A 25,540-nucleotide genomic window follows, 5' to 3' on the forward strand; every position below is an offset into this window, starting at 1 on the left:
TTGATACAGTTTATATAACACTGAATCATCGTAAATCCTTAAAAAGATAATCGGGACAGAAAAATTAATTTTTAAAAATTTTTTCTCTTGAAAAAATACATTTCCTCACTCTTGCACAGTTTATTAATGGAAAAATGCCATAATATGTATAACATTCAATGCTTTAATTTTTGCATTTGTTCCTCAAAAAGAATGAAATTTTTCTCAGTTAAATGTTCATACTGTTTTGCTGACAACAGAAACATGCCGTACTACTTATAACAAGTGACATGGTGATTTTTGGCATTTATTTTATATAGAAAATACAGTTTGTACCTGACAAATTGATGTATTTCTGTGTTAATAACAGACATATGCTTTAATATTTATGACAGCTATAACTACAATTTTTGCCTATATGTCATGCTAAAAATGCATATATTAAATGTTAAGTACACCAACTGTTGTGCTGATAATAGAACAATGCTGTAATATTTCTAAAAGGTCACACAAACTTTATTACTCCATAGTGGCACGGCATCAATGTAACCGTGACGACAAGTGAATATTACGTCTATTCTTTAACACATTTTTTCTGGCATCCTTGCTTCCATATTTTAATTTTTTTAACATTTTGTTTTTACAGTGTACAGAGAGACATTTTTACATGACTTTCATGTTAATATTCGTGTCCAATAAGCACAGTGCCATGGTCTTCCTCTCTGTATTCCCATTTCAGATGGCATTTAATAGACATTACACTATGGGAAAGCCTAACAATCAGTGTAAGCCAAGTAGCAGGAACAATTAGTCCAAGCATGGGGAGTCTGCAGGCTGCAGATGCCCAAAGAAACACGATGCAAACAAAACGCTGCGCTCCTTGTAAACACAGGCGCCTCATTAGCAGCTGAATGGATGATGAGCTGTCAGGTAACACGTCTTGAGGACGCATGTCAATTTCCTTTAATGTTCTCAGCTACTTGTTAAACATGAAAGGGGGTGGGTGAGGGTATATAAGACATCCCTAATCTCCCCGGCACAAGAATTTTGTCATTAACCGGCCTGAAACATGCGCTCATTGGGAGTTCTGAGCGCCGCGCTGCACGCATCTCTGCTGGTGCTGCTGCTGGCTCAGGGGATCCACAGACCCCGGGATGGAGCCTTCATGAGGCCGCTGCACCGGTTCGCCGTGACCGATCGATCCACCGGGTTTCACCTACCGAGCTATATGATGCACCTTTACCGGAATTTCAAGTCAAACTTTTCCAGGCCGGTGGATACTATGGAGCAGGACGCAGCAAGACAAGCGGACACGGTGAAGAGTATTATGGCTAAAGGTAAGATCTGGTTGAAAAATGGCTTGATTTGTGGGTGATAAATGAGGAGGAAAGTCGAGATGAAGCACTGAGATGGAAGTGTAGGTTCTGGAGCTGTGGCTGGAGTCAGATCTGTCCTCCACTCTTTAGATGTTAGGGTTTTTTTGGCCTCTCAGCGCCAGACGACCTCAGAGGGCTTCAATCCACATCCAGGCTGAGAGGCTGAATAACCACGCAAGGATCAGCGTGTGAAAAGGCCGCTTTTCTGTCTAATTCTCAAAGCAAACCTCTTTTTTTTCTTAAATAGGTGATGTTGATTAGATACCTCGCCAGACATCCCCCGATACAAATCCCCCTGGCAGCTCAAATCAACAACTTCCCTTAGTTCTTTTTCACACTTGGCTTGATTAGATTAGAGGTCGGGATTAAATGGTGGCTCAAGCAGGAGCAGCCCTTCCCTGCTGCTGAATCCAATTTCACATGGCTGCTAGGTGTCAGAGTTCCTACCTATTTGTTTGGCTGAGGATATGCAGAAGCCAGGAGAGGCAGAGATGTGTTAAAAACGACCGGTTTCGGCTCCTGTGTTTGAGTTTGAGTGGATTAATAGCGAGGGGTGGTTTGCACTTTTGATCAAGAGTCAGCAGGCCAATGCACTGAACAATGCAAGAGGTTAAATGTTTAAAATGCTTTAATCCTTTGGATTAATTTGAACCACACCTGTTCATTGAATCACAATGGCCAACACCGATCACAGATGTGGGCGCAGGGCAGGTTGTCCTGCACTGGAACAATGACTGGATTCTATTTAAGCCTCACAGGCAGCTTTGATTTGCTCTAGTCAGTACATACAGATTAATCATGGGGTCATAGAGGTAATTGTGTTACATGTAGTATGTTCCTGAAGCTTAATGGCTCTGTATCAGCTAATACAATCAGATTTTTGATTCACCGTGGATGGCATATATTTAATTTTCTATTATGATGTAGTCAAATTTCAATCCAGCTGAAATGATGTGTGTTTAGGCTAATTTAGTGTCTTATATAGTTGTAAACAGAAGTTCACATACACCTGTAAGTGACTCCTATGACTCTTAATTTTTAATTCTGTGGTCAAAGATGGAACTAGAAGCTTATTGATGATTCCCAAATGTGCCTAGTTTAGGCTAAAATGGTCAAAGGGCACATTTGCCGTATATTTTTGACCCAGTATACTTGGTCATATTTCCAGAAGACTTATAATAAATCTATGAAAGAGCCAAAATGCATAGTTGTTTTTTTTGTGACAGAAACACGTGTGTTATGATTGCATTACAGAAAATTAAGAATTATAGGAGTCACTGGAAACTCAAGACTGGTATTATATACATAGTTTTAACAACAGGCTAAATTGGCTTATTTTCTTACATTTTTCCATATATTGTTTTGTCACCCAACTATACCACTAAATTTCACAAGTTTATATTCACTTTAATGCATTTTTGTGGATACAGAAATTATCATTATACTGATTTATTATTGTTTCCTAGGTTAAATCTTGTGCTCACACATCAGCTTAGATATGATTGAACACTTTTCAAACATGCTGCATCTTCATGTGTCGATGTTGTTGATTTCTTCTGCTTTTACCTCCACAGGTCTGACCTACAGACAGAGTCACTGGGTGGTGACCTTTGACCTCCACGCCCTGCTGGCCGACAAGCAGATCCAGGCAGCCGAGCTGAGGATCAGGCTTCCTCGGACACCCACCGCCTCCAACATCACCGTGGAGGTTTATCACCAGCGCGGCCAGGAAATGCAGCTGGTCGGGCAGCTCGCTGACTCATCGCTGGTCACTTCGTCTCTGAGCTGGAAAGTGTTCAACATGACGAGTCCTCTCTTGAGCTGGCTCAGGCAGAAGGCAACGGCGAGAATACGGCACAAGAGAGGGTCAAGAAAAAGGAAAGCGATGAAGAAAAAGAGAGGCCTGTCTCTTCCCGATCGGCCCGTTTATGTGTCGAGCTCGAGGAAGGAGCATGACGTGAGCGACCGGGCCTTGCTGGTCGTCTTCTCGCACACGGGATCTGATGAAAACTCAAAGGCTAAAGCCAGTTTGCTCCATACAGCCGAGCAATCCAAGTTCTTGTCTCCTGCTGAGATGAAAAAGGCCCACTGGCCCAAGAGGCGAAGGAGCAAACGTGGTCAGAGAGAACACACAGGAGGAAGCCTACAGGTGACTGAAAGAGAGAAGGAAAAGTCTCTCTGTCATAAAGTAGATCTTCACGTCGACTTTAATCAAATAGGCTGGGGGTACTGGATCATCTTTCCTAAGAGATATAACGCCTACCGCTGCGAAGGTTCCTGTCCAGGTCCTCTGGGAGAAGATCTAAATCCAACCAACCACGCATATATGCAGGTGAGTATTGCAACCTATCTATCTATCTATCTATCTATCTATCTATCTATCTATCTATCTATCTATCTATCTATCTATCTATCTATCTATCTATCTATCTATCTATCTATCTATCTATCTATCTATCTATCTATCTATCTATCTATCTATCTATCTATCTATCATTGTTTAACTTGTTTTGGCCAGTAAATTAATATCAAAACAATCACTTTCTAACTATAGCAGACATTCCACGTAAATATTAAGTATAGTACATTGTGTTACAGTGAATACAACTGATAAAATAACTTAAAAACACACATTTTCTATAATTTAGATTCATTACACTCACACAAATGTGTTCTTTCTGTGTTGACACCACCTAGTTGTATTTGGGACCCCAAATAAGAGACACTGTACTCCACAGTATTTGTAATTATCTCTGATAGATTAGGTGGATCAGTTGACATGTTCAGAAGTTAATGTTTACAGTAAATCGGCAATGACCTGAATGCAACGTAGTGCTTGATGATATACAAGGAGGCCAAAAGTATGCGACTGGAAAACTAGCAATACTGTGAGGATTTAAAAAAAAAATGCAATCATAGGGATAGGTCGATTAAGAATTGTTTTTGATAATCAATGAATCATTAGTCATTTTTCAGTCTAAAAACAAACATTAAGTGGTTCCAACTTGTCACCGCTTTAAGATTTAATACTTTTATTTGTTAAATCTAATAGCTAAACTAATAAAATAATCCATTAAATTAGATGTTCAAAATTATAAGCGGAATTGTTACTATTTTCTAACACTTTACAGACAAAGATTATTATTATTCAAATATTTGTTGTGTTCCCAAAACACTCACAGATGACAGCTTGGATAAAAGAACTAAAAAGCAAGTATTTTACAACTGGAATCATCTATAATATTGTAAATCCTCCTTTTTGGCTCCCTTTTTTCCCCCAGAGTCTACTGAAACATTACTACCCTGACAGAGTGGCATCACCCTGCTGTGCCCCAACCAAAATGAGCCCATTAAGCATGCTGTACTATGAGAACGGAGAAATGCTCCTTCGACACCACGAGGACATGATTGTGGATGAATGTGGCTGCCAGTGACGGCTATAACCACTTCCAAACGTGTCCTGCATTCCTCAGAAATGCAGTGATGTTTCTGAAAACAAAAGAAAACACTTAACCTGAAGGAAAAAAGCTCTTTGATATTTGTCACTGTGCACTGTAAGATTATATCTCATCTATATGTGCGGCGACACGACTTGAAATTGTGATGTGGGCTCTGGTTTGTAAGGAGGATGTTGGTATCTTTAGATGTGCTGAAATTCAAGCTCAATAACAGCATTAAGCTTTTGTCACAATGTAGAAGTTCATTCCCTTTAACTTATCAATTTCACCAGTGTAAACATGAAATGGCAATATTGTTGAATATTCCAGCACTGTTTTTATTGTACATTATCATTTGTGTTTCTGTAAATTAATGTATATTTATTGTAAATAATTTTAAAAAATGTATTTATGTAGAATTTGCACAAAAATGAATGTGTTTTGTTACGCATTTTGTTTGCATGTGAGAATTAAAAAGGTTCTAAAGTGTTCAGCCATATACTTCTGACAAGTGTTTAGTTGCAAGAATAATATCAGAGCTTATGTTTATTAAACCATAATCTACTTTTTGATGCCAATTAAAATGTCAAAAACTGGCAAGTATGACAGCTGGCAGCAAATGTCATGTGATATTTACAATCTTGGTTGTTTAAAGTTTGGTCCAATATTTCCAGATTTGTTTCAAAAAGTTAGTTCAGCATAACATTTAGATGGTCCTTGTAGGGCTTCATTAGTTATATGAAGATAGATGCGTAGCAGAAAATTCTATCTCTTAAAGATATGGGGAAAATATTGCTTTTGTACACAACTGATCTGAACTCATCAGATAGCCTCTTCTGTCTAATAAGCTGTCTGATTTAGTTTGCATAGTCATAAAACGTTATAAACACAACATACTTGCAAATACATCCACTACACACATGTTCATGCTCACAGTGGCGCACAAAAAGAGGTGGACTTTTCTAGTTTTAGAGTGTTTCAGTCACCAACAGTGACTCACAGCCAAATTCCTCTCACATCCATAATAAAGCATTGTATAGGAGAGGAATATCCAGCAAATACTGTAAAGTGGCAGTTAGTTGTAACAATGCCAAACTAAATTCTATTCTTCTGAAGCCAGAGAGCTCATTGTATTGAAATTCTTTGAAAATACACTGACTAACCAGGAATTTTCCAGAGTCACAACCATGGCAGTGGTCAAACTGGGAATAGATGACCAGAACTCAGAGGTAAGACAACATTTAACTTCCTAATGTCAGTCTCAGTAAAATATGGAAAAAGTCTGTCATAAAACTTTTTGTTAAGACGCGCAAGTAGTGGATTAACAAATGTTTATTCGGCAACTATTGGGATTATTTAACACATAAGTTGTTTTTCAAGCCAAAATGGAGAACATTTGATGTGTCCAGCTTGTTAAATGTGATAATTAGCTGCTTTTTCTTAACTTACCATGAACTGCCTTTAGGGTTCACTTTTTTATTTACAGTTTTCTTGTTGTCCTGCAATATAAAAAATTGAAATTTGGGTTTCATTGGTATCAGTGAAAAAGCCCCCAGTCAGTACATACAAAACATGTTGTAACATGTAGTACTAACCAACTATAGCCTAATATTTATCTGTGAAATTGCTGTTTGTTTTTTTACTTATGTCGAGCGACTCTGTCTGCAACATCACAGCGCAGCACTGACGCTCATGAATAGCCTAGCTAACTGTTCGCTCTTAGGCTAATGCTAGCTTACGCGCTAGCAACTGTCGCGGCGCAACGGCGACTTTTTCCTACTTTATTTACTTATTTTCGTATCTAAGGTGTTTCAGATGTGTCTTGTTTCTCTAATGACTAACGCAACATTCATGTGAATCAGCCTCAGGCGGGCTAAAAATACACACTCACCTCACTGGTTGAGCTGCTGGAGCTAATGTTAGCTAACATCGGCAGTTGCCAAGTTCTGTAACATTAGCTTGCCAGTTGCAGTCTGTGAGTAAGTAGCTTCTGTGCATGGCCTAAATGAAACACAAAATTAATTGTATTGGTATAATTGTGGGTCTGTGGTCGGCTTCGTGTTTTTTTTAAATAGCTTACTATAGTTTGAACTGTTTAGAAACAGGGAATGAGATGTTGTATAGCTACCAGGTCCAGAGGTGTAGTTAGTAGCATGGCTCAGTCTCATGTTGCTTATGCTTAACCAGAAGTAGAAAGTAACGGTCCAAAATACTCTGTTTAGTTAGTTTTCTAGTGTTTTGCGTTGCTGTTTTAATTTGAGGATTTAATACGTTTTAATTGATAGTTTTAAATCAGCTAAAATGGAAAACAGCCTGTTGTAGAGTACTTTCCAATCTTACTCCTCTTAAAGGTTCCCAACATTCTTCACTTTTTTCAAGTTTTTTTTTTTTTTTACAACATATAGTATTCAGTATTCCTGTTTCTTTTTTGTATTTTAGTATGTTCAGTGCATAGTATAATAAAGTGAAATAAACCTTTATTATACAGTCTATGGTTCAGTGGTAGGAAATGTAACTTCCCTGCATAAATCAGTTTAGTGCTCATTGAAAAGCTCAAAGCCTGTTTTGGAATATTATCATCTATTGTTATAAGCATTTGTGTAGTTTATGTTGCCTCAGTGCTTTATCTATCAGTATGTTTAACAGAGGAAACATTATTGTAATGATCTGGGTAAAATATGTGTAGTAAATGCAATTTTTCTGACAGATATTGCATTTTGAATTTCAAATTTTCATCTCGCTGCAGTGAAATATTCACTGTGTAATAAATTAAATAGATGGGATGCAGTAGGAATCAGTTAAATTACCTGTCTGCAGAGCTGCTGCTTATGTATATCCAGAATTGCAAACTTTTTGATTTGTTAATTGCATTGTTCCAAGTAGAGCTGCAATTATTAATCGATTAGTTGTCAGCCATTGAATTAATCACCATCTATTTTGAGTATTAAATTAATTGAGTAAATTCTACTGAAAGCAGCTGTCAAAACTGTGATTCCAGCTTCTTAAATCTCAATATATTCAGATTTCTTTACTCCTCAATGACTGTAAACCAAATATCTATGGGTTGTGGAGAAAACGTGACATCTATCTTAGGGAAATGCTGATAGATATTTTTTTTTTCAATTTTGTGGCATTTTATAGACCAAAAAAGTAACTGAGAACCCAATCAACAGATTAATCAACAGTGGAATTAATCGTTAGCTGCAGCCCAAGTTTCAAATCACTATTTTGATCGGAATTTGATTAATTGTTGAGCTATATTGAAAACTACTCTGTTCAAAAGTCAAGGTGTTTGACTTACTTTATCACGTCCCTTCCTGTCAGTAGGATCCTCTGGTAGGTGAAGAGAACCTGTAATCAGAGAATACAAAATGCATGTTTGATTGGCTAAAACAAGGACACAGAAAGCATTATTGTCATACTGACTCACTGTGGCATGAAGCTTAAAAAATTATGACTGCTTAAGCATTTAGTACACTTGTCATTATTGCATTATATTGCATTAAAAATCATCTTCAAAGCAACTTACATTAAGTGTATTCCAATCACATAGGTGCAAGACAGCATCAAAAAACCACGGACTAAAGCTTATTCAGTGCTACAGTGCAAATACGTCAAAGATTTTTCTCATGTGGTCAAGAAGACATAAGAAAGTGCTGGCTGTGCTAAAAATGTGTGGTTTTAGCATGAAGCCGAAGATAGGCAGTGACTGTGCTGCACTGACTTCAGTGGGAAGCTCAGTGTGGAGGCAGCACAGAGAAGAGCTTTGACTGAAAGAGTGTAGTTAGCTACTGTAATTATTATTTGACTGTCCTCCAGCCTATATGAAAAGTATGTCAAAGTGTAATGTTGCATTCTCTCCCTCAGGAGCAGTTACAGCGGAAAAATGGCCGAGGCAGTCGCAAATGTGGCCCGCAGGATTAATGCAACTGTAGAGGAGGGCAAAGATAGTTTGGGTAAGATTCCCTTCACACATCTTTTTTTTTGTCACTCTCTCCCTTGCTGTTTAGTTTGAGAACATACAACTCTGATTTAGAGATGAGGTTCTCTCAGATTGTACCAGCAGGTGGTGACAGAGACTTGAATTTGATTCCTCCAGTGACAACAATTTGAAATCCCAAAGTGTTTGCTAATTGTGGGTTTTCAACATTCCCCTGCTGCGTTGATGCCCGATTATCTCACGGTGATTTTCTTCTTCTCTGCAGACCTGTCAAACTGCAAGCTCATTTCTTTCCCAGAAGGCGTGTTCAAGGTCCTGAGGAGCGTCTCAGGAAACATTCAGTTTATCACACTGGCTGACAATGAGATGAAGGCCATTTCTAGCAAGTTCTTTTCGACTTTCACTCAGCTCAGAGGTAGCGGAAAATACACCGCACAGCAATTTGGTTCCACACATGAAATTGAATCTTGGAGAAAAGTGTTGTTGTGTGCTGCTGGTCTCACATGCTGTTCACCTCACAAATGTTGACAGAATGTCTTCATGCTGTGACTGACGAACAGACAAGCTGCCCCGTGATTTACTCATGTCTTCAAATACCTTGCAGAACTGGACCTGCGGGGAAATGTTCTCACCAAACTGCCCGACGCTGTGGGAGAAATGGAGCATCTGACCAGCATCAATCTGGCTAATAACAGCTTCTCGGACTTCCCTGATAAGCTTACTGAAATAGCCTCGCTGGAGAGGATTGACCTGGAGGGAAACAGCATCACCGGTAATAATAATAATATGCTAATGCCTCCTGTTTTTGTGAAATACATGATTTGTTTTGAGCTTACTCTGTCATTTGCAATTTCACTCGACAGAAATACCGTTGGAGAAGTTGTCTGCCATGCCAGCGCTGAAGTGGCTCAATGTGAAATCAAACCCTTTGGACTCAAACACTCAGGCAGCTCTTCAATCTCCCCACAAGTTTGAGATTTTGTCAACAACAGGATCCTAAAATGTATCATAAAATATACATTTCATCACCTGTAGACTGCATGATGTGTGCCTTTAACTGCTTGGGTTGGATGCTTTTGTGTGCCTGAGAGGTGAGAGAAAAATACTTGAAGGTATCACAAAGCTGTACAAGAAACAGGAACATGAAGATGTGTCGAGATGACGTCTTCATTTTCAGTCCTGCTGGAAATCACACCCTGCGGCCTTTGGATTTTAGACATTTGGACATGAAATCAATCATTCTTGATATGCAATTTGACATGTTTTCGTCTCAGATTGTATATTTATAAGGGCTTATTTATTGATCTTGGTGGTATAATTAAATATGCTGAGAAAATGTGCTGTCTTGTGATATTATTGGGTGCTGAATGTATCTTAGATGGTGCTCAGGGACACTCAAAGGTCAGTTATACTTTGTGAATTGGGAATTAACAGTGTCTTACGCTGTAGAGACATAAATATAACTGACTTAATTGTAAGATTGCATTTAATGTGTATTTGAAAAGGAGCAACTTAGGAAAAATTGGAAAATGATTAGAGTAAGGGGTTATTAAATAATTGCCAATTAATTTCCTGTCACTGGGCTCACAGGATTTATTGTTTCAGCTTTAGTTTTATGTGTGAAATATTGATGATTATGTTCACAATCATAAAAAACAAACATGGTTATGCAAATATAGTAGATAACAGAGTGGACTGGGACACACATCCAAGCAAGAGAAGCTTCATTGCTTAGATTTTCGCTAATTGCAAACATATAAAACAACCATAACAGCATCCTCTCCTGTAGTGCAGCCCCAGGCACACGTGCACTGTTGCATTCTGGGCTGGTGCTCATAAAATCTTAAAGAGAGATCGGAACAGTGTTCTGGGTACACCGCAGAGACTTGATTTAGGAGGATTTACAGGACAGAAACAGCACAAATGTTGGTCAAGCTCCTAAAACCTCAGAGGCTTCAGCTGGTTTACACAAGAGCCATTCAAAGTATCTCACTCAGGCTTTTCAAGAATTCTTTAAATAGCAACATGGCCGAGGCTGAATCACCTAAGCTGATGTTTGTTTCCAGGCTTTATCGACACAGAAGATCAAGAACAGGGTGATCATGCTGTCATATATGGAGAAATCACTGGTAAACAATTGATGGTCTAATTTTGAGTTCAAAAACACCTATTTTATGTGGCTTTTATTCAGGATGCCAGACACTCCTAATGGCCAGCCAAAGGAGAATTTTTAGCATGGCAGCAGGCTTACAGCGTCACATGACTCCTGCTGCTCAGACTGACCTTGTATTGTGCATCAGGATGCCCTCTGAACCACTGGGCTTCAATTAGATTTGTGACAGAGAAAAACTACAGTCATTTTCACATTTTTTCGAACATATATATACGACTATTTTGCAGATATTTGTCTCTATTTGTGTTGCAGTGTGCATTTAGGGAGGCTTACAGGAAGATATATTTTTCATAGTCTGTATGTATTCTAGTTACACAAATGATTCCTCCAAGTAAACAGTAATTCTTTATAAACACTACGTTAGAGACTATATTCATGTTAGGAGTTACTACAATCAACTAATCTGCTTATGATGCCAAACCTAATTGCACTAAGTAGTTGTGTTTTAATTAACTGCGGTAATTATGAAGCTGCTAATATCATCAGCAACTTATTTAAAATACATAATATTTTGTGACTCATTGAAACTATTTACTGTTGTTTGTTATTTTAAATGCTTGCAGTGTGTTTACTTGTAGCCTACATATGCAGTGATGCAAAAAGTTGGGACAAGTTAGTTTTTTTCTTTATATTTATATACTACTTATATTTATTTTATTTCACTCCACTACAAAATTAAATGTATTTCAATAAGTGCAAATATAAGTCCTAATAACTTCCTTTGACATGAAAAGTTAGTACAAAAGAACAAAATAGAACAGCTTTGTTATTATTTGAAATCTCCCATAATCTCAGAACTATGTTGAAGGCGGCTAAACATGATTATGGATTTTAGGGAAAAAAAGAAAATAAAGAAAATATTTTTATGCATAATATTTCTAAAAATAGGTCCATTAGTGTGTTATCAAACAGCTCCGGTGAATCTTGGGAGGCAAGAAGTCATAACGCGGCCACATCACCTAATCCTGCCTTCTTAATTGGTTTACAGCTAACACCAGTCAGCTCCATCTGTTTTCATCTGAAAAGAGCTCTCAGGAGCCACAGCTTACGAGAGCGAAATGGAAAACAAGTCACTCCACACGCAAAGGTAGAAAACTTCACGTCCACGCTGCACAAGTGGCAATAAAGAGGGATTAGCTGCTGATTGCTATTGTGAGCGACTGCTTCTCGCCTGGGTTTGTTTACCCTTGTTAGCTACAGATGCCAGTGGTGGATGGGGAGATGCAGAATCCAGCTTTTCCACTCTTCATGCTGCAGCCCTAGTTGTCACATGCAGGTTTCTAACCTTCAGCTTAAGCAGTGCGCATGTCTGCTCCTCTGCCTCAATGACTGTCAGTCTGGAGCTCCTTAGTCCTGCTGAATTAGTGCCACAGACCACACTGGAAGACCAGCAACAGACATGAGCTTTACCATCGAGGAGAGGGGCAGGCCCAACACCCAGGACTACAGGGTGTTTTTCAGTAAGAACATCTCCTGAATGTTTGTGTGTTGGTGTGAAAGAATCCCTTTATGAATATGCATAGTGTAATATTTTAGTTATCTAGTAGAGCAACCGTAGTACCTGAGCTCACAACTAGATGTAGAACTGCATAAAAGAGATCCCATATATAGCACTAAAAATGCATTACTTCTTTTTATAGAAAACTCTCAGGGCAAATACATCTCCCCCTTTCATGATATACCCATCTACGCAAATGAAGCAGAGGTGAGCATCATGGTTCTCTGTTTTTCTGGTATTTTCAGATAAAAAAAACTGAGGCCTGTACCCTGAGATACTACTCAGTTTGTCCAATTATGCAGCCAAATTTGCATAAACTGTGCTGGATTAGACCTTTTTTCATAGAAAATTGTATTAAATTTTATCATGTTTGCTCACTGTTTTGGCTTCAGGAGAGTGCAGACACACAAATGAGAAAATCCCCATGGCCACCAAACACTGGTTGTACTTGTTCCTCTGCAGTGGTGGACAAATGTTTGCTCTTATTTTCCCACCCAGGAGCAATAATCAATGTGCTGCCTTTATTAACTGCAGCCTTATATCAGATTGAAACTGGTGCAGTGCCACTATATTGGGCCTTTATTGTGAAAACAAAAAGCTTAATATCACAGGTTCAAGAGAGAGAATTATATGTGAAAATTAGTTTTCAAAATAAAAGCATGTGAGGCGATATGTCATTTATATTTGGTACTTGGCTGCTTATATTTGGTATAAATAGAAGTCTATTTTTAAGCACATACAGTCTGCAGTACACGTCAGCATGTTTGTGGTCTGAGATGTTCTGGTGCAAAGCTTGGGCTCATCTTTTGGTTCATAATAACTGTTTTGTAGGTTTGATTTGATCTGTTTCATAATACTTAATAAAACAAAAACATTCATGAGAATTCCTAATCTCGGTAACGCGTGTATTTATTACGATTTTGCAGAATATTTTCCATGCTGTTGTGGAAGTTCCAAGATGGACAAATGCAAAGATGGAGGTATAGTATGTATATGCACATATATGTGGCAAGCTGCTTTCTAATAATTCTTAAACATCTAAATGTTAAAAATAATGCATAAATATAAGATGAGAGTGTGTAAAAATTCACACCTTTTTATCCATTGACATAGCTTATATTTAGCTGCATATTTAAGCTCAAAATCTAATTTAGGACCGTGGAACATTTGTGAACGAAAATGCCAGTAACGAATTACATAAACCACACTTTATAGTTCAGTTACACATTTTTTTTCTGTTTTCATTTTGATATTTGTGCTCTTGTTTCTCAGATTGCCACCAAAGACCCGCTCAATCCACTGAAACAAGATGTGAAGAAGGGAAATCTTCGTTATGTAGCGAATGTGTTCCCCCACAAAGGTTATATCTGGAATTATGGAGCGATTCCACAGGCAAGTCCTGCTCAAGCTGCTTGTATTCAAACAACAGGAAACCAGAACATGTCTCTGTTTGATTAAACATGTTCTTTATCTGTTACCAGACATGGGAAGATCCTAACCACAAGGACAGCGACACTGGATGCTGTGGAGACAATGATCCTATTGATATTTGTGACATAGGAAATAAGGTACAGGAACAGCTCTGGTTATGGGCTCTGAGGAGATTTATTCAAATTCTGTCATTTAGTTTGAAACATATCTTTAATTATCAGGTGTGTTCTCGGGGAGAAATAATCAAAGTCAAGGTGTTGGGAACTCTGGCTTTGATTGATGAGGGTGAAACAGATTGGAAAGTCATCGTGATCAATACTGAGGACCCGGAAGCTGGAGACTTTAACGGTAGGAATAACCTGCAGGAGAAGCTGCTGGAAAATACGTCGTAGTTACAGCAGGTCTTTTTTTCTTTCAAAGTTTGAGTTTTTTCATGTTGTTGCAGATATTGATGATGTGAGACGACTTAAACCTGGATATCTGGAGGCAACTTTTGATTGGTTCAAAAGATACAAAGTCCCAGATGGGAAACCTGAGAACCAGTTTGCTTTCAACGGAGAGTTCAAGGACAGGGTGCGCCTTTTTAAGATTTCACTCTGTGTTGTTGTTTTGGTTTTTTTTGAGGATTTTCCAGCATTAAAAGCTACACTGCTGATATAAGACCCTTTTATCTGCATCAGATCTGCTTTAACAAAGACAAAACTTAGAAAAAGTTCCTACTTAAAACTCCACTCACGCATGCATCTACCTTTTTTTCCCCCGGTATATTAAAATGAAAATGTGTTTTCCAGGATTTTGCCATTAAAACGGTGAAGAGCACTCATGACTTTTGGAAGGCTCTGATTTCTAAGCAGACCAACGCTGGAGAGTTAAACTGGTGAGCAGCTCATTTTGAGAATCCAGCTAATGTTCCAGTTCATGTGAAAGCAAATGTGACAAATGCTATTATTTCCAGCTATAATATACTTTAGACAATTATGCGCTGCATAAACGTTGACAGATTGTGGGATGAGGGTGTTAATTAGCTAAATTATAATGCTGTTACACAATAGAACTTAGTGCATAGCTGCTCTGTTAATAGACTGTGAAACTCCTTCTTATATATGCACTTTTTGGGGTAAGGAGCGGCTTTATTTCGGCAGATTATTGTCCTTATGTTATCTAAATGTTTTCTTTATTAAAAAACATCTCTTTCTGTTTTTTTCTTTGTTCAGCATGAACACCAGCGTCTCAGACAGTCCGTTCTGCTGCGCTGCTGCTGATGCCGAGGCCGTGCTTAAGTCTGTAAGTCTATGATTATCCCTTCCTTAATGACAATATAGATTATAACCTGGCAGCACACACGCCCTCAGACAACAGCAGAGTGTAATTAGTGAAGTAGCTGGAGAACAGGAATGCTAAAGGTGGATTCTTTTCTTTTCACTCCAGCTGATTTATTAGGCAACAGGAGAGTATTTCTTGTCAGCGCATGGAAAAACAAACATTTTGTGGGTTTTGGAAAACAGGAAACCGACCATCGTCTTGACAGCATTTAATAAATTCAAAGTATCGAGTAAAATATCACCATTTAATGACTTCACTACCTCTTACAGGCATGTGCATTTGGAGCTGAAGATCCCATTCCTAGTTCAGGTGGGTGCATTTACTGAATCTACTGCAGCGTCTCTATGTTACACATGAAATGACATCTACTTGATCTTTTTTATTGCAGTTGACAAATGGTTCTACTATGAGAAATAAGAAGATGCAGCCGTCATGAAGCAGAAAAATCATCCTCTTTCATCTGATTTCAGCAGCACATGAACTGACTGGATGCATATTTTACTTTTCCTGTCACATCTACTCGCTTCTTTGTCACACTTGAATGGCTGATGGTTTTATTGTTCAACTGCTTGTCATGTTTCAGACTTGGACCATATGAAAGCACCTCTATTCTTTTACATCATTTATCTGACTGTACATTAGTCCTTAATTTCAGTACACTATAATAAACCACTCTAAATCCCAGCATAGTGTGCATTATTCTGATTATATTCCCTCTGTTACATACTGTGATCATCCTTTCGACCTGCGGTTACCTACAGAATATGGATCTGAAGTGCATAATGGAGTCCTGCTTTGATAAGACGTTCCCCTGCTCCGTTTATAATCTTTGACATGAGGCACTTACACCTTTTTCAGCACAGCCCAATAATTCATTTGTGCTTATAGCAAACTGCCTAATACCAAATTCCAATAAATGATGAACTTAGTGTTCCTGAAATGTAATCGCTACTTAACAGTACAAATGGCTGGTTATTAAAAGTCTTCAGCTGTAAGTGAAAAGGCCTGAGGGATGCTTCTGCAGGCTGCAATTAAACAATAAGCTCCAATAAGCACTTTAGGCCTTTACAGTGTGGTCAGGAACTATAGTTACAACAACCAAAAGGGTTTTCTATGCAGCAAATACAGCAGATTCCTAATGACATGATACCTGCTGTGACTGAACAGCTTAATAAAATGTAATTCTCTGGGTATTCTTTGAAGTGGACTAAGTGTTCAGTAAGCTACATCATTTTCTAAGAACATTCAGAAACATTTTAGCAATTCAAAGGTTTGGTAGACAAGAAATGTAGGATAAAACAGAAAGGAGTGAAATGTAATAAGGATCTGGAATTAGCAAATAAACTATGCATATCTTAGACCACATGACATAAACTGTAAATAAAAGAAGAGCATGCAAGTGTAATTAGTGCTGTCAAGAGATTTTTTTAAAATGGAGAGATTAATTAATTATGGTCTGTAATTAACTAATTAATCTATTTTTAAATCTCACCTAAAAAATGCCAAGAAAAGCCCTCAACTTGAGGTATTTTCATTTAAATTCATTACATTGTTGTGGTACATCAAAAGATTTATATTTATGTAAAAAGGGGGCTTTATAAAGTAACTTATTGTTTTTAATAGATTTGAACAGATGCAGTCCTAGCCATTTACATTCCGCTGTATTTGAGACTAGTCCCAAGTGCTGTCTGAAACCTTTAGTTTTGATACAGTCTATGGTTTTGACCACTTTTGTTAATCTCCAAATAATTAGAAAATAAAAATAAAACATCAGGTCCATATAAAGTGCTGCAAGTTGACATCAAAAAACAGTAAGAACATTTTTCTGAGCAATACAAGTATTGAACGCTGAACTTGTTGCTTTTTCTCTGCTTCAGATAATATAACTAAAACACACCCATGAATCAAAGTGCTGAAAGTTGGCACATCAAAATAACATTGTTCATCATCACAAAATAAAGTGCTGAAATAACAAGCAATCATCGATTAGGCAACGGAGGACATAGCAGCTTTACTGACCTCTTATTTCTTCTTCTTCAGCCAGTCGCTGAGACAGACCAGCTTGATCATAGCCACTATGTGGCCTGCGAGGCTCAACAGTCTCTCACATTGTACAGAGACTGCTGGGGAGGCCAGTAGTTCTAGAGCTGTCAGCTGTTCATAGGATCCACAGTGAGCATATCAGAGCTGTCAGCTGTTCATAGGATCCAGAGTGAGCATATCAGAGCTGTCAGCTGTTCATAGGATCCACAGTGAGCATATCAGAGCTGTCAGCTGTTCACAGGATCCAGAGTGAGCATTATCACCCCTGCAGGGGACAGTCACCAGAACTGATGCTGGGCTCTGCTCTGTAGCTCTGCAGCTCTTCAGACTCCATCCCATCTTCTTCTGAGTCAGGGGGTGTTCTCCTGGAGTTTAGTTTGGCGAAAAGCTTTCCTATGGTTCGCTTAATTGCTAACGTCTTCGCTGCTAACGTTAGCTGTTGCTGCACTCGCGACTGGGTGCTTTGCGTTGATGCGTTTGGCTAAACTTAAGCAAACTCCTTCTTCCAATGCTACTTTTATTAATGGTGCCGTCGGGGCGTTTTTGAAATGTAAATTTTTCATTCATTGGACTGACAACTCTCACATGCTCCTCCATTTCCACGTCTCTGCTGCACTACCCCCGGCTCCTCACCTGGATCCTCCCAGCTACAATGGGAGCCAATCAGCTTATGCTAAACCAGCCCAAACTCAATGACAGCCAATCAGTGTCCGCTTCAAGGTGTGAGTGATCACTGTTTTCCACCCCAAACAACTCCAGCACAGGAAGCCCAACACATTAAAAAAGGGTTTAATAAAACGGCGACTGGCATGTAGAAACAGTAAAGTTAGAGATAAAAAAAATAGATTAACGCCATTAAAAATCATTACGCGCTAAAGCTGACTGTAATTAATTAATCGTAATTAAGGCGATAATTTGACACCCTTAAGTGTAATAAATATATAGACTAAATTACAGTTATATCTTATTTGGACATGACTTCATCATAGGGATAACACTTGAAACTCAAGTAAAAGTACCAGTACAGCAATGTAAAATATTCCACAAGAAGCAAGAATCATGCATTCACGATAAGTGAAAATACAGACGTATGATCAAGGTAATTAAAGTATCAAAAGTGAAAGTACTTGGCATATTTTATGTACACGACCAGATTCTTAGGACTAATGCATATATGCAAGTACAATTTAAGTGTTGCAGCTGCTTGGGGTGCTGCTACTTACTTTATATACAATTAATGAAGTGGTTCTCATACCAGGGAGCCAGGTCTCTTCAAAGGTTTATGAAATTATTCTGAAGGGCTGTGAAATAATCCCTGAGAGAGGAAAGATAAAAAGAAACAAAGTGCTGCTGCACAAACTTTAATCTAATCATGGAAAATTGTGTCTAATGCTGAAGCTGAGCCAGAAAAGAACTCAAATACACACATAACATAGAGAGACCGATTTAGTTTTTTGTGTTTGTTATTTTATTTATTCAATTTAAGAAAAAACAACCCTAAGAAATAGGAAGATGAAATATCCAGCAATAAAAGACAAATATACTCATAATAAGAAAAACATTTCAGATCTGTGTATTTATTTAACAGTTTTGTCCACTAAATAAAATTACTAAATAATAAAAGGAACAACTTGTGAAGTTACAATACATTTCAGAATGGATTTTTAACAAGGTATTTGTGTCAGAAACAGCATTGTTCTTTAAAAAAATGGAAATTATATGGTTGTTCAAAATGTTTTTTATTGTTATTGTCCCTTAATTAAATTTCCCATAAAATCACTGCAAATATTTGTAATTTTACAGATTTTTTAGAGAAAAAAAATCTGTAAAATTATAAATATTAAAATAAGGTGGGAACAGTTGGGTTAAATTTTCGGTTTTATTTACAGTGCACATTTCTGCATGAGCGAAGGACAGACAGGAAGGCTCTGCAGAGGGTTATCAGGACTGCTGATAAAATCATTGGTTGTCCTCTGCCCCCTGGACAGACAGCACACACCCAGGCCAGAAGCTGTTCATCCTGCTGCCATCAAGGAAGAGACTGAGATCCTCAAAATGCAGGACAAACAGGCTCAGGAACAGTTTCCACCCATGGTCCATCAAACTCCTGAACTCCAAACACCTGTCTACCTGAATGCACAATGTCACCTTTTGCTGCTTTCATACAATTTCCTGACATATTACCCTATTTCACTGGTTCTTATCCCATTCCATTTATTTACCTCCCACATTGTATATATCCAGGCTCCTTTGCACATGATATTTTATTTCTTATTACTTCTTGTTGTGCACCGTCCAGCGGAAGCTATTTATATTTTCGTCATGCCATGTATGATGACAGTAAAGCCATTCTAATTCAGTGAGCATTGTGTGTCATTGGCACCAGTCGTCCAGAGAGGGCGCTAATGAAAGAAACTGTTCGCCAGTCGCCCACGAAGAAGAAGAGGAGGCCCTCTGATTGACTGTTTCCAAGGAGACCACCGATACTACCGAAAGCTGGGCTGCTGGTTGGTGCTATAGGTAAGACAGCTGAACTTTCATTTCATGTAACACCTCAATACAGCGACATATTCTGCCAGTTCCCACTGTTAACATTAAATTCCCTCGCAGTCGGTCGTTTATTAACCGTATTTCTGACCCACAGGAGACCAGACCGTAGAAAGAACCAGAAGTTAGCTAACATGTTCGTGCTAACAAGCTAACCAGCTGCCGTTATGTCGGTTTAAACGGCACAGAAGCCCCACCGAAATAGGCTAAATAACGGTATATGCGAGGCTACAAATACGGTAGTGCTTTTGAAAGATGAAATGCAACGTTTGTGCCGATTTTATTTGTTATTTCACAGTGTGTCACATAGACATACAAATAGCAAAAAGAAGCGATGTTAAGTAGAAATGTTGTTGAAGCTGATCAGTCATTTAGGGAGACTTATTGTCTGCTTTCAGGTGGATTCAGTCTAAACGACCCATTAGTCTTTGTAGACATTTCATTTGGTTAAAGGTAACATAGCTGTTAGCCACCTGCTACACGCCTGGATAGAGGTAGTGTTATGTCACAAATATCTAGAGCAGGATGTGGAATAACACCTGTATGACGCCATGCATAAAGCTACTACACCTTTTGACAAGATATGTTGTTGTTTTTTTAATTTAGCCTTTATTTATACAGGTAGTCTCATTGAGACACTGAGTCTCATTCTCCAGAGAGACCTGTCCTTAAATAACATAACAAGACAACATTGAGTCACTGACAAACAACACTAAGGGACCTATACTAGACAATATAACAATATAACACTGTGCTCCAGACAAACAGGGTCATGACAAAACACAACATAGACAATAAAATGAACGTGCAAAGTGCCGAGCAATGAAGTTGCTTTAATAATAGGAAAAGCGCAAGTGAAACAAATCTGCTTAATAATAGCTTAGTTCAATCGAGTGTCTTAATAAGTCATTACAAAGAGTCAACATCCAAAATACTGGACCTACTGGCTCAGCTAAGTAGATTTTTGTCATTTTAATGCCATTCATCACACCTGTGTTTTTTCTGCCATGACAAGATGAAATTAAAAAGGCCTATCACTCTGCAAACAGTAGATATAACAATTTATTCTACATAATTGTTGCATTTTATTCCCCATACTGTATTCTTGAATCTTGAAATATTCACATACATTAAGTTTTTGTGTATCTGCTAACATAATCCAATTTTCTGCCATTTTTTCTGCATAATGTTGATGAATGTTTCTAATATTTTGTCCTCCTTACACAGAGGCGCTAGCAAAACATTTGATGAAACACACAATAACAACTGTGCCCTCAAAAATGTGGAAAATAAGTGAAGGCACTGTGTAAAAGTAGGCATGTCTGTGTTTCTGTAACTCTTAGCGGTATTATGGAATAACCTGTGCTTTTTCTTGCTTCAGGCACACGCTGTCAAGATGTCATTTTTATTTGATTGGATCTACAGGGGGTTTAGTAGTGTTTTACAATTCTTGGGTGAGTATTGCCTGTTGGCCTGCAATGATTTCACAGTTTCAGAAAAGTATTGAAATCCTAAGCTTGGTGTGCATTGTTAAATAATTCACGTTAGCAGTATTCAAGTGTTGTATGTTGTCCAGACAGTGCAAACCCAAATAACCACAAGTCACAGAATACTGCAGAGCTGCAAGTGTGAAAGAGACTGCAGTAATCTATATTCATGAAGGAATTAAATGTATAGCAATTATTCCATTTGGGCTTTCGTCCAGGCCTGTACAAAAAGTCTGGGAAGCTGGTTTTCCTCGGCCTGGACAACGCTGGTAAAACAACGCTCCTGCACATGCTGAAAGATGACCGACTTGGCCAGCATGTGCCAACGCTGCATCCAAGTAAGAGGACATTTCTGTTTAGACAGTGGTGTGACATCCTACTTTGATGTCACTGGCGTCGGTTAAGATTTTCGATTATTTTATGCCACAGGTTGTTATTTAGCTCTCCACTGAAAATATCATAATATGAAGCTGTTCAATATGTTGCATTTTGCTCAAATTTAGGTACATTTTCTTTCTACTTTGATATTGTTATACTGTAAATCATAGGTGCGACTCTCTGACATGTTGTGTCGTAGAATCACCTGCAGGGCGATTTTTAAGCAAGAATATTTAGATTTCATTGTGTCTTGATTAATCCCATGATTCTCAGTCTTGTGGTCACTCAGACATAAAAGACAGTTTTATTTTCTTTCCCACAAAGCTTCAGAGGAGCTGACAATCGGTGGAATGACATTTACTACATTTGATCTGGGAGGACATGTCCAAGGTAAGATCTATCTTCCTGCTAGCAATGAAACACTATGCAGTTGTTTAATTTGTAGCTACAACAGATTTTGGCTAAATATCACATTATACAAATAGTTTTTTGAAGGTCATTCGTGCTAGGATTTAAATAATGTTGTCTTAGCACTACCTCACCACTATGTGGATACATGATCAGACTGCCTTATACATTCACAACCATGTAAGCACGTGTAATTGCATTTAATTTGTGATAAAATGCAAAACAAAGTCTTTACAGAGGAGAGAAAAACTGCTGGTTTACTAGATCACAAAATAAAGATGTGGCTAAAAAGATGAAGCTTGTTTTTTTCCACTTGCATTTTTCACTGCTGTCATCAGAGACCTGTACAGGAAAACATACAAGATGACAAATCAGTTCTCATGGCTGCCACATGGTGTGTCTACAAGCCCCGTGGTCGTGATCAGTTGTCATTATGTGTAATTTAACATTTTTGTGGCTGCAAATGATTTCTGATGGTACATCAAATAGAGCTTCTGAGCCTGGTGTGTTGTACACAGCAGAAATGAACAGAACATGTGTTGCTGTGTAGAGGTGCTGCTAAAGATGTACTTTAGGAGAGTACGGCCAAATCCAAATCCCACTGTCCACTTATGTTGTCTGGTTAGTCCTTAAGATGAGACAATTAACACCTTTTATCAGTGGTATTAGTTCATAGAGTTGGTGACTTTAATCCCTAGCATAGCATCAAAACCTGCTGGCCAGATTAACTGAAAACAGTCTATCAATGTCGGTATGTTTTCAGTTAAACTTAGTCATTTAGATATGAGCACCTGTGAACCACCATTCCTATAGATTAAAGATTGATCTTGCTTGTACACAGAGACAGTGAAGGACGCAATTAAACTGTCACCAGTTCAGAGTTACACTGCAGCATTACAAACTAAAAAATAATCATGCTGAATTACTGCAACAAGAGCAAATGCACAAACTGTCTTTCCTGTGTTCGTAGCTCGGAGAGTCTGGAAGAACTACCTTCCAGCTGTGAATGGAGTCGTCTTCCTTGTAGACTGTGCAGATCACGACAGACTCACAGAATCCAAGACGGAACTTGACGTAAGATTAAAAATTGCTGGTTTGAGCTACACAGACTGTTGTTTCTTAACAATGGATTGATGAAGATTGTGCTGCTCTTGTAATTTTTTAGGCTCTCCTATCAGACGAGACCATCGTCAACGTACCGGTGTTGGTGTTGGGTAATAAAATCGACCGTCCTGAAGCCATCAGTGAAGGAGGACTGAGAGGAGCTTTTGCTCTTGATGGTCAAGTTACCGGAAAGGTGGGCGTTTTAAGGATTAATATGATGTCTCTGTATGGTTGGGCACATGCACCACTACCCGATGACTCATCCCCATTTATCCTTACTGTTATCGACAGGGAAACGTCTCTTTGAAGGAGCTGAACGTTCGGCCGCTGGAGATCTTCATGTGCAGCGTGTTGAAGAAACAAGGCTATGGGGAAGGTTTCAGATGGTTATCCCAGTACATTGACTGACATGCAGACGTCTGGCTTAACAAGAAGGGATTTAATTGACACTTTCTCATGAAGCATGACAAAGAGTTTGTCTCTTTGTCACTGTCAGCCAGCCCAAATTTCAAGCCGTATTATTAAGAGTATACCCCTTTTAGTCCTTCAATTCTTCTATGCAAACTTTTCAAAGTGGTTACTGTCCTAAAAGTGTAATTAATGCGAGAGTTAATTGAGTTGCTTGGCTTGTTAATTAGGTTACATCACACCTGATTACAACACGAGCAGCCAGACATTATGCAAGAATGTAGATATGCTCACTTCCGTGTTGCATTATTTATTATTTAATAGACCAACAGCTTGATTTGGAAGCGAGTAATGAAACGTAAGGACTCACGGTGATTGTGTTGAGCAGCTTCATGCTTGTCTGACATCAAATTAAGATGGCCGAGATTAGATTTTAAAACGATTACGCAGACAAACGACTAAATAGAGGAGATTAATTTTACTTCATTTAATCTCCAGATATGCAGCCTCTGCCTTCAAAGCATAAAGCCAAAGATGTATTCTGACTTCAGGATTAGCGGAGAGAGAGATTCAAACAAAAGACATCTTCCACACTGAGCGCTGAGCCAAAATAACGTCAAAATCCCCTTCAGAAACCTAAAAAAAGAGAGGAGAAAAGACAAATACAGGCGGAGATGATGGAGTAAACTGAGTCAAATTAGGCAGCTCACTGATGAGTGTGCTGTGATTAATGTGCGGCTCATTGTTGGTCAAATTTGGCTTGTTTGTTTAAGAATTACATCATAACCGATAAAGTTGAAGGCAGCTAATCTGAAAAGCGTCGGGCTGATGTACGTCTTTGTTGTCGTTTATTATAGGACGTTCAGTGAGGAAGATAAAATGCTCATTTAGAAGTTGATGATTGATTTCTATGACTGTCCTTGCTTTATTGTATCATGAGGCCAGTATTAATGAATTACTCTTAAAATATCAGGAAGCAATAAAGCAGAATTTAAGAAGAATTTCATTTTTTCCACTTAAGAGTAGGAAAGAATAATTCTATTAATTCTGCTCATCTGTTACTATCAACTAATCTGTCTGCTTAGAATTGGATACAGTTTTACTTGAAAGGAGCATATGAATAATGGCAATACTTTAAATAAGAGCCTAAAATTGAAGCTTATTTTCTTATTTGTTATTTATTCCTTCATTCCAGAGCCTGAGCCATATATTGATGTGTAATTAGCATGTAGGCTTCCAGCACTAATAAGGTTAGTGTTGCAGGTAATGTACTTTTTGACTGTCTGAATAGATAGGAGAGTGCACTTGCACACTATAATACACTAAGCTGAAAATCAATGTTCTAGTCTTCTACTGCATAGTGCTATTTTGAGTCCATGCATGCAAACATGCTTAGATTTTTACTGCATAAATTTGTATCCTCATTATGAGCTCGAAATACATAATCAGGAAGAGAAGCATGTGACCTTTGTATGTTATCGACTGTTTCCTGCACCCCTTGTTTACAGGGTAACATTTTCAATATTCTGTTTGATAAAGGATTATCTGTGACCGAGATTAAAAAAAAGAAAAAGAAACTGAAAGGAATATATATATATATATATGTGTGTGAAGGAAGATTTTTATACAGCGAGGAGTGTTTATTGAAATGTTGTATGCATGTAAACAAACTGCTTTTCCTTTGAACAGTGTTCTGTACTGGTTGCTGAACTCCTGTAAATTATGTATTATACAGATGTAAATGCTTGTACAGTTACTGCCCTTGAGCTGACACTATAAAGCACTGGAGTTATTTATAACTGTCTATTACTTGAATTAATGTTTTCAGCGATTATCTGTACAAATAGTTAATGTGAACGACAACATCTGCACAGAAATTGAGTGAGTCTTCGGTCTATTTAATAAGTGGTTGAAATGTAATAAAACCGTCCTTTTATAGATCCATCGCAGCAGGTCTTATTTTGGTTTTGTTTTTTCCCGCATACTCATGTTCATTATTCAGACTGAC

General features: G+C 38.2%; 5 protein-coding genes and 1 long non-coding RNA gene across 9 annotated transcripts in view; 4 read left to right on the forward strand and 2 right to left on the reverse strand.

Moving 5' to 3' along the window:
* The first annotated feature begins 1,024 nt into the window (after window positions 1-1,024).
* On the forward strand, window positions 1,025-5,281 carry ndr2 (nodal-related 2). Its single transcript, XM_023269566.3, has 3 exons — window positions 1,025-1,316; window positions 2,930-3,687; window positions 4,637-5,281. The coding sequence occupies exons 1-3, from the start codon at window positions 1,049-1,051 to the stop codon at window positions 4,787-4,789; spliced, it is 1,179 nt and encodes a 392-aa protein (XP_023125334.2). The 5' UTR covers window positions 1,025-1,048; the 3' UTR covers window positions 4,790-5,281.
* A 702-nt stretch (window positions 5,282-5,983) lies between these two features.
* On the forward strand, window positions 5,984-10,068 carry lrrc20 (leucine rich repeat containing 20). Of its 3 annotated transcripts, none has more exons than XM_035947688.2 (5): window positions 5,984-6,021; window positions 8,660-8,748; window positions 8,998-9,147; window positions 9,337-9,504; window positions 9,596-10,068. In XM_035947688.2, exons 1-5 carry the CDS (start codon window positions 6,005-6,007, stop codon window positions 9,730-9,732), a joined length of 561 nt encoding a protein of 186 aa, XP_035803581.1. In that variant the 5' UTR covers window positions 5,984-6,004; the 3' UTR covers window positions 9,733-10,068. The 3 variants fall into 3 exon arrangements, with proteins under 3 accessions (XP_035803581.1, XP_023125346.1, XP_035803591.1); XM_023269578.3 differs by lacking the exon at window positions 5,984-6,021 and adding an exon at window positions 6,505-6,771; XM_035947698.2 differs by lacking the exon at window positions 5,984-6,021 and adding an exon at window positions 6,505-6,767.
* On the reverse strand, window positions 6,685-17,818 carry LOC118470212 (uncharacterized). Its single transcript, XR_004847248.2, has 3 exons — window positions 17,177-17,818; window positions 8,094-8,143; window positions 6,685-6,793 (listed from the first exon to the last, which is right to left on the reverse strand). It is a non-coding gene; the product is annotated as an uncharacterized LOC118470212 (long non-coding RNA).
* Window positions 11,961-15,841, forward strand: ppa1a (inorganic pyrophosphatase 1a). Its single transcript, XM_023269697.3, has 11 exons — window positions 11,961-12,365; window positions 12,546-12,610; window positions 13,330-13,383; window positions 13,676-13,795; window positions 13,885-13,971; window positions 14,056-14,182; window positions 14,280-14,407; window positions 14,626-14,711; window positions 15,049-15,118; window positions 15,427-15,466; window positions 15,546-15,841. Exons 1-11 carry the CDS (start codon window positions 12,305-12,307, stop codon window positions 15,572-15,574), a joined length of 867 nt encoding a protein of 288 aa, XP_023125465.1. The 5' UTR covers window positions 11,961-12,304; the 3' UTR covers window positions 15,575-15,841.
* Window positions 17,819-19,663: 1,845 nt separating the features above from the next.
* Window positions 19,664-25,481, forward strand: sar1aa (secretion associated, Ras related GTPase 1Aa). 2 transcript variants are annotated; one of them, XM_023269666.3, is made up of 7 exons: window positions 19,664-19,720; window positions 21,129-21,201; window positions 21,453-21,572; window positions 21,937-22,002; window positions 22,991-23,094; window positions 23,186-23,317; window positions 23,416-25,481. In XM_023269666.3, exons 2-7 carry the CDS (start codon window positions 21,144-21,146, stop codon window positions 23,530-23,532), a joined length of 597 nt encoding a protein of 198 aa, XP_023125434.1. In that variant the 5' UTR covers window positions 19,664-19,720; window positions 21,129-21,143; the 3' UTR covers window positions 23,533-25,481. The 2 variants fall into 2 exon arrangements, with proteins under 2 accessions (XP_023125434.1, XP_054860722.1); XM_055004747.1 differs by lacking the exon at window positions 19,664-19,720 and having other exon boundaries at window positions 21,071-21,201.
* LOC111567997 (SPARC (osteonectin), cwcv and kazal like domains proteoglycan 2) overlaps window positions 20,011-25,540 on the reverse strand; it is a 32,299-nt gene continuing 26,769 nt past the window's right edge. Inside the window, exon 9 of the mRNA XM_055004744.1 lies at window positions 20,011-24,168. Within this exon, the coding sequence (XP_054860719.1) occupies window positions 24,161-24,168 (8 nt within the window). The 3' untranslated portion in view covers window positions 20,011-24,160. The remainder of the gene's footprint in view (window positions 24,169-25,540) is intronic.

The sequence above is a fragment of the Amphiprion ocellaris genome, chromosome 18, assembly GCF_022539595.1.
Source record: "Amphiprion ocellaris isolate individual 3 ecotype Okinawa chromosome 18, ASM2253959v1, whole genome shotgun sequence".
Classification (NCBI taxonomy): domain Eukaryota; kingdom Metazoa; phylum Chordata; class Actinopteri; family Pomacentridae; genus Amphiprion; species Amphiprion ocellaris.

Coding starts and splice junctions, on each gene's coding strand:
- lrrc20 (XM_035947688.2), top strand. Junction 8,749..8,997: donor GGAGGGCAAAGATAGTTTGG/GTAAGATTCCCT, acceptor TCTTCTCTGCAG/ACCTGTCAAACTGCAAGCTC. Junction 9,148..9,336: donor GACTTTCACTCAGCTCAGAG/GTAGCGGAAAAT, acceptor AATACCTTGCAG/AACTGGACCTGCGGGGAAAT.
- ppa1a (XM_023269697.3), top strand. CDS start 12,305: ATGAGCTTTACCATCGAGGAGAGGGGCAGGCCCAACACCCAGGACTAC. Junction 12,611..13,329: donor TCTACGCAAATGAAGCAGAG/GTGAGCATCATG, acceptor ACGATTTTGCAG/AATATTTTCCATGCTGTTGT. Junction 13,796..13,884: donor ATTATGGAGCGATTCCACAG/GCAAGTCCTGCT, acceptor ATCTGTTACCAG/ACATGGGAAGATCCTAACCA.
- ndr2 (XM_023269566.3), top strand. CDS start 1,049: ATGCGCTCATTGGGAGTTCTGAGCGCCGCGCTGCACGCATCTCTGCTG. Junction 1,317..2,929: donor GAAGAGTATTATGGCTAAAG/GTAAGATCTGGT, acceptor TTACCTCCACAG/GTCTGACCTACAGACAGAGT. Junction 3,688..4,636: donor CCAACCACGCATATATGCAG/GTGAGTATTGCA, acceptor TTTTTCCCCCAG/AGTCTACTGAAACATTACTA.
- sar1aa (XM_023269666.3), top strand. CDS start 21,144: ATGTCATTTTTATTTGATTGGATCTACAGGGGGTTTAGTAGTGTTTTA. Junction 21,573..21,936: donor TGTGCCAACGCTGCATCCAA/GTAAGAGGACAT, acceptor TTTCCCACAAAG/CTTCAGAGGAGCTGACAATC. Junction 22,003..22,990: donor TCTGGGAGGACATGTCCAAG/GTAAGATCTATC, acceptor CTGTGTTCGTAG/CTCGGAGAGTCTGGAAGAAC.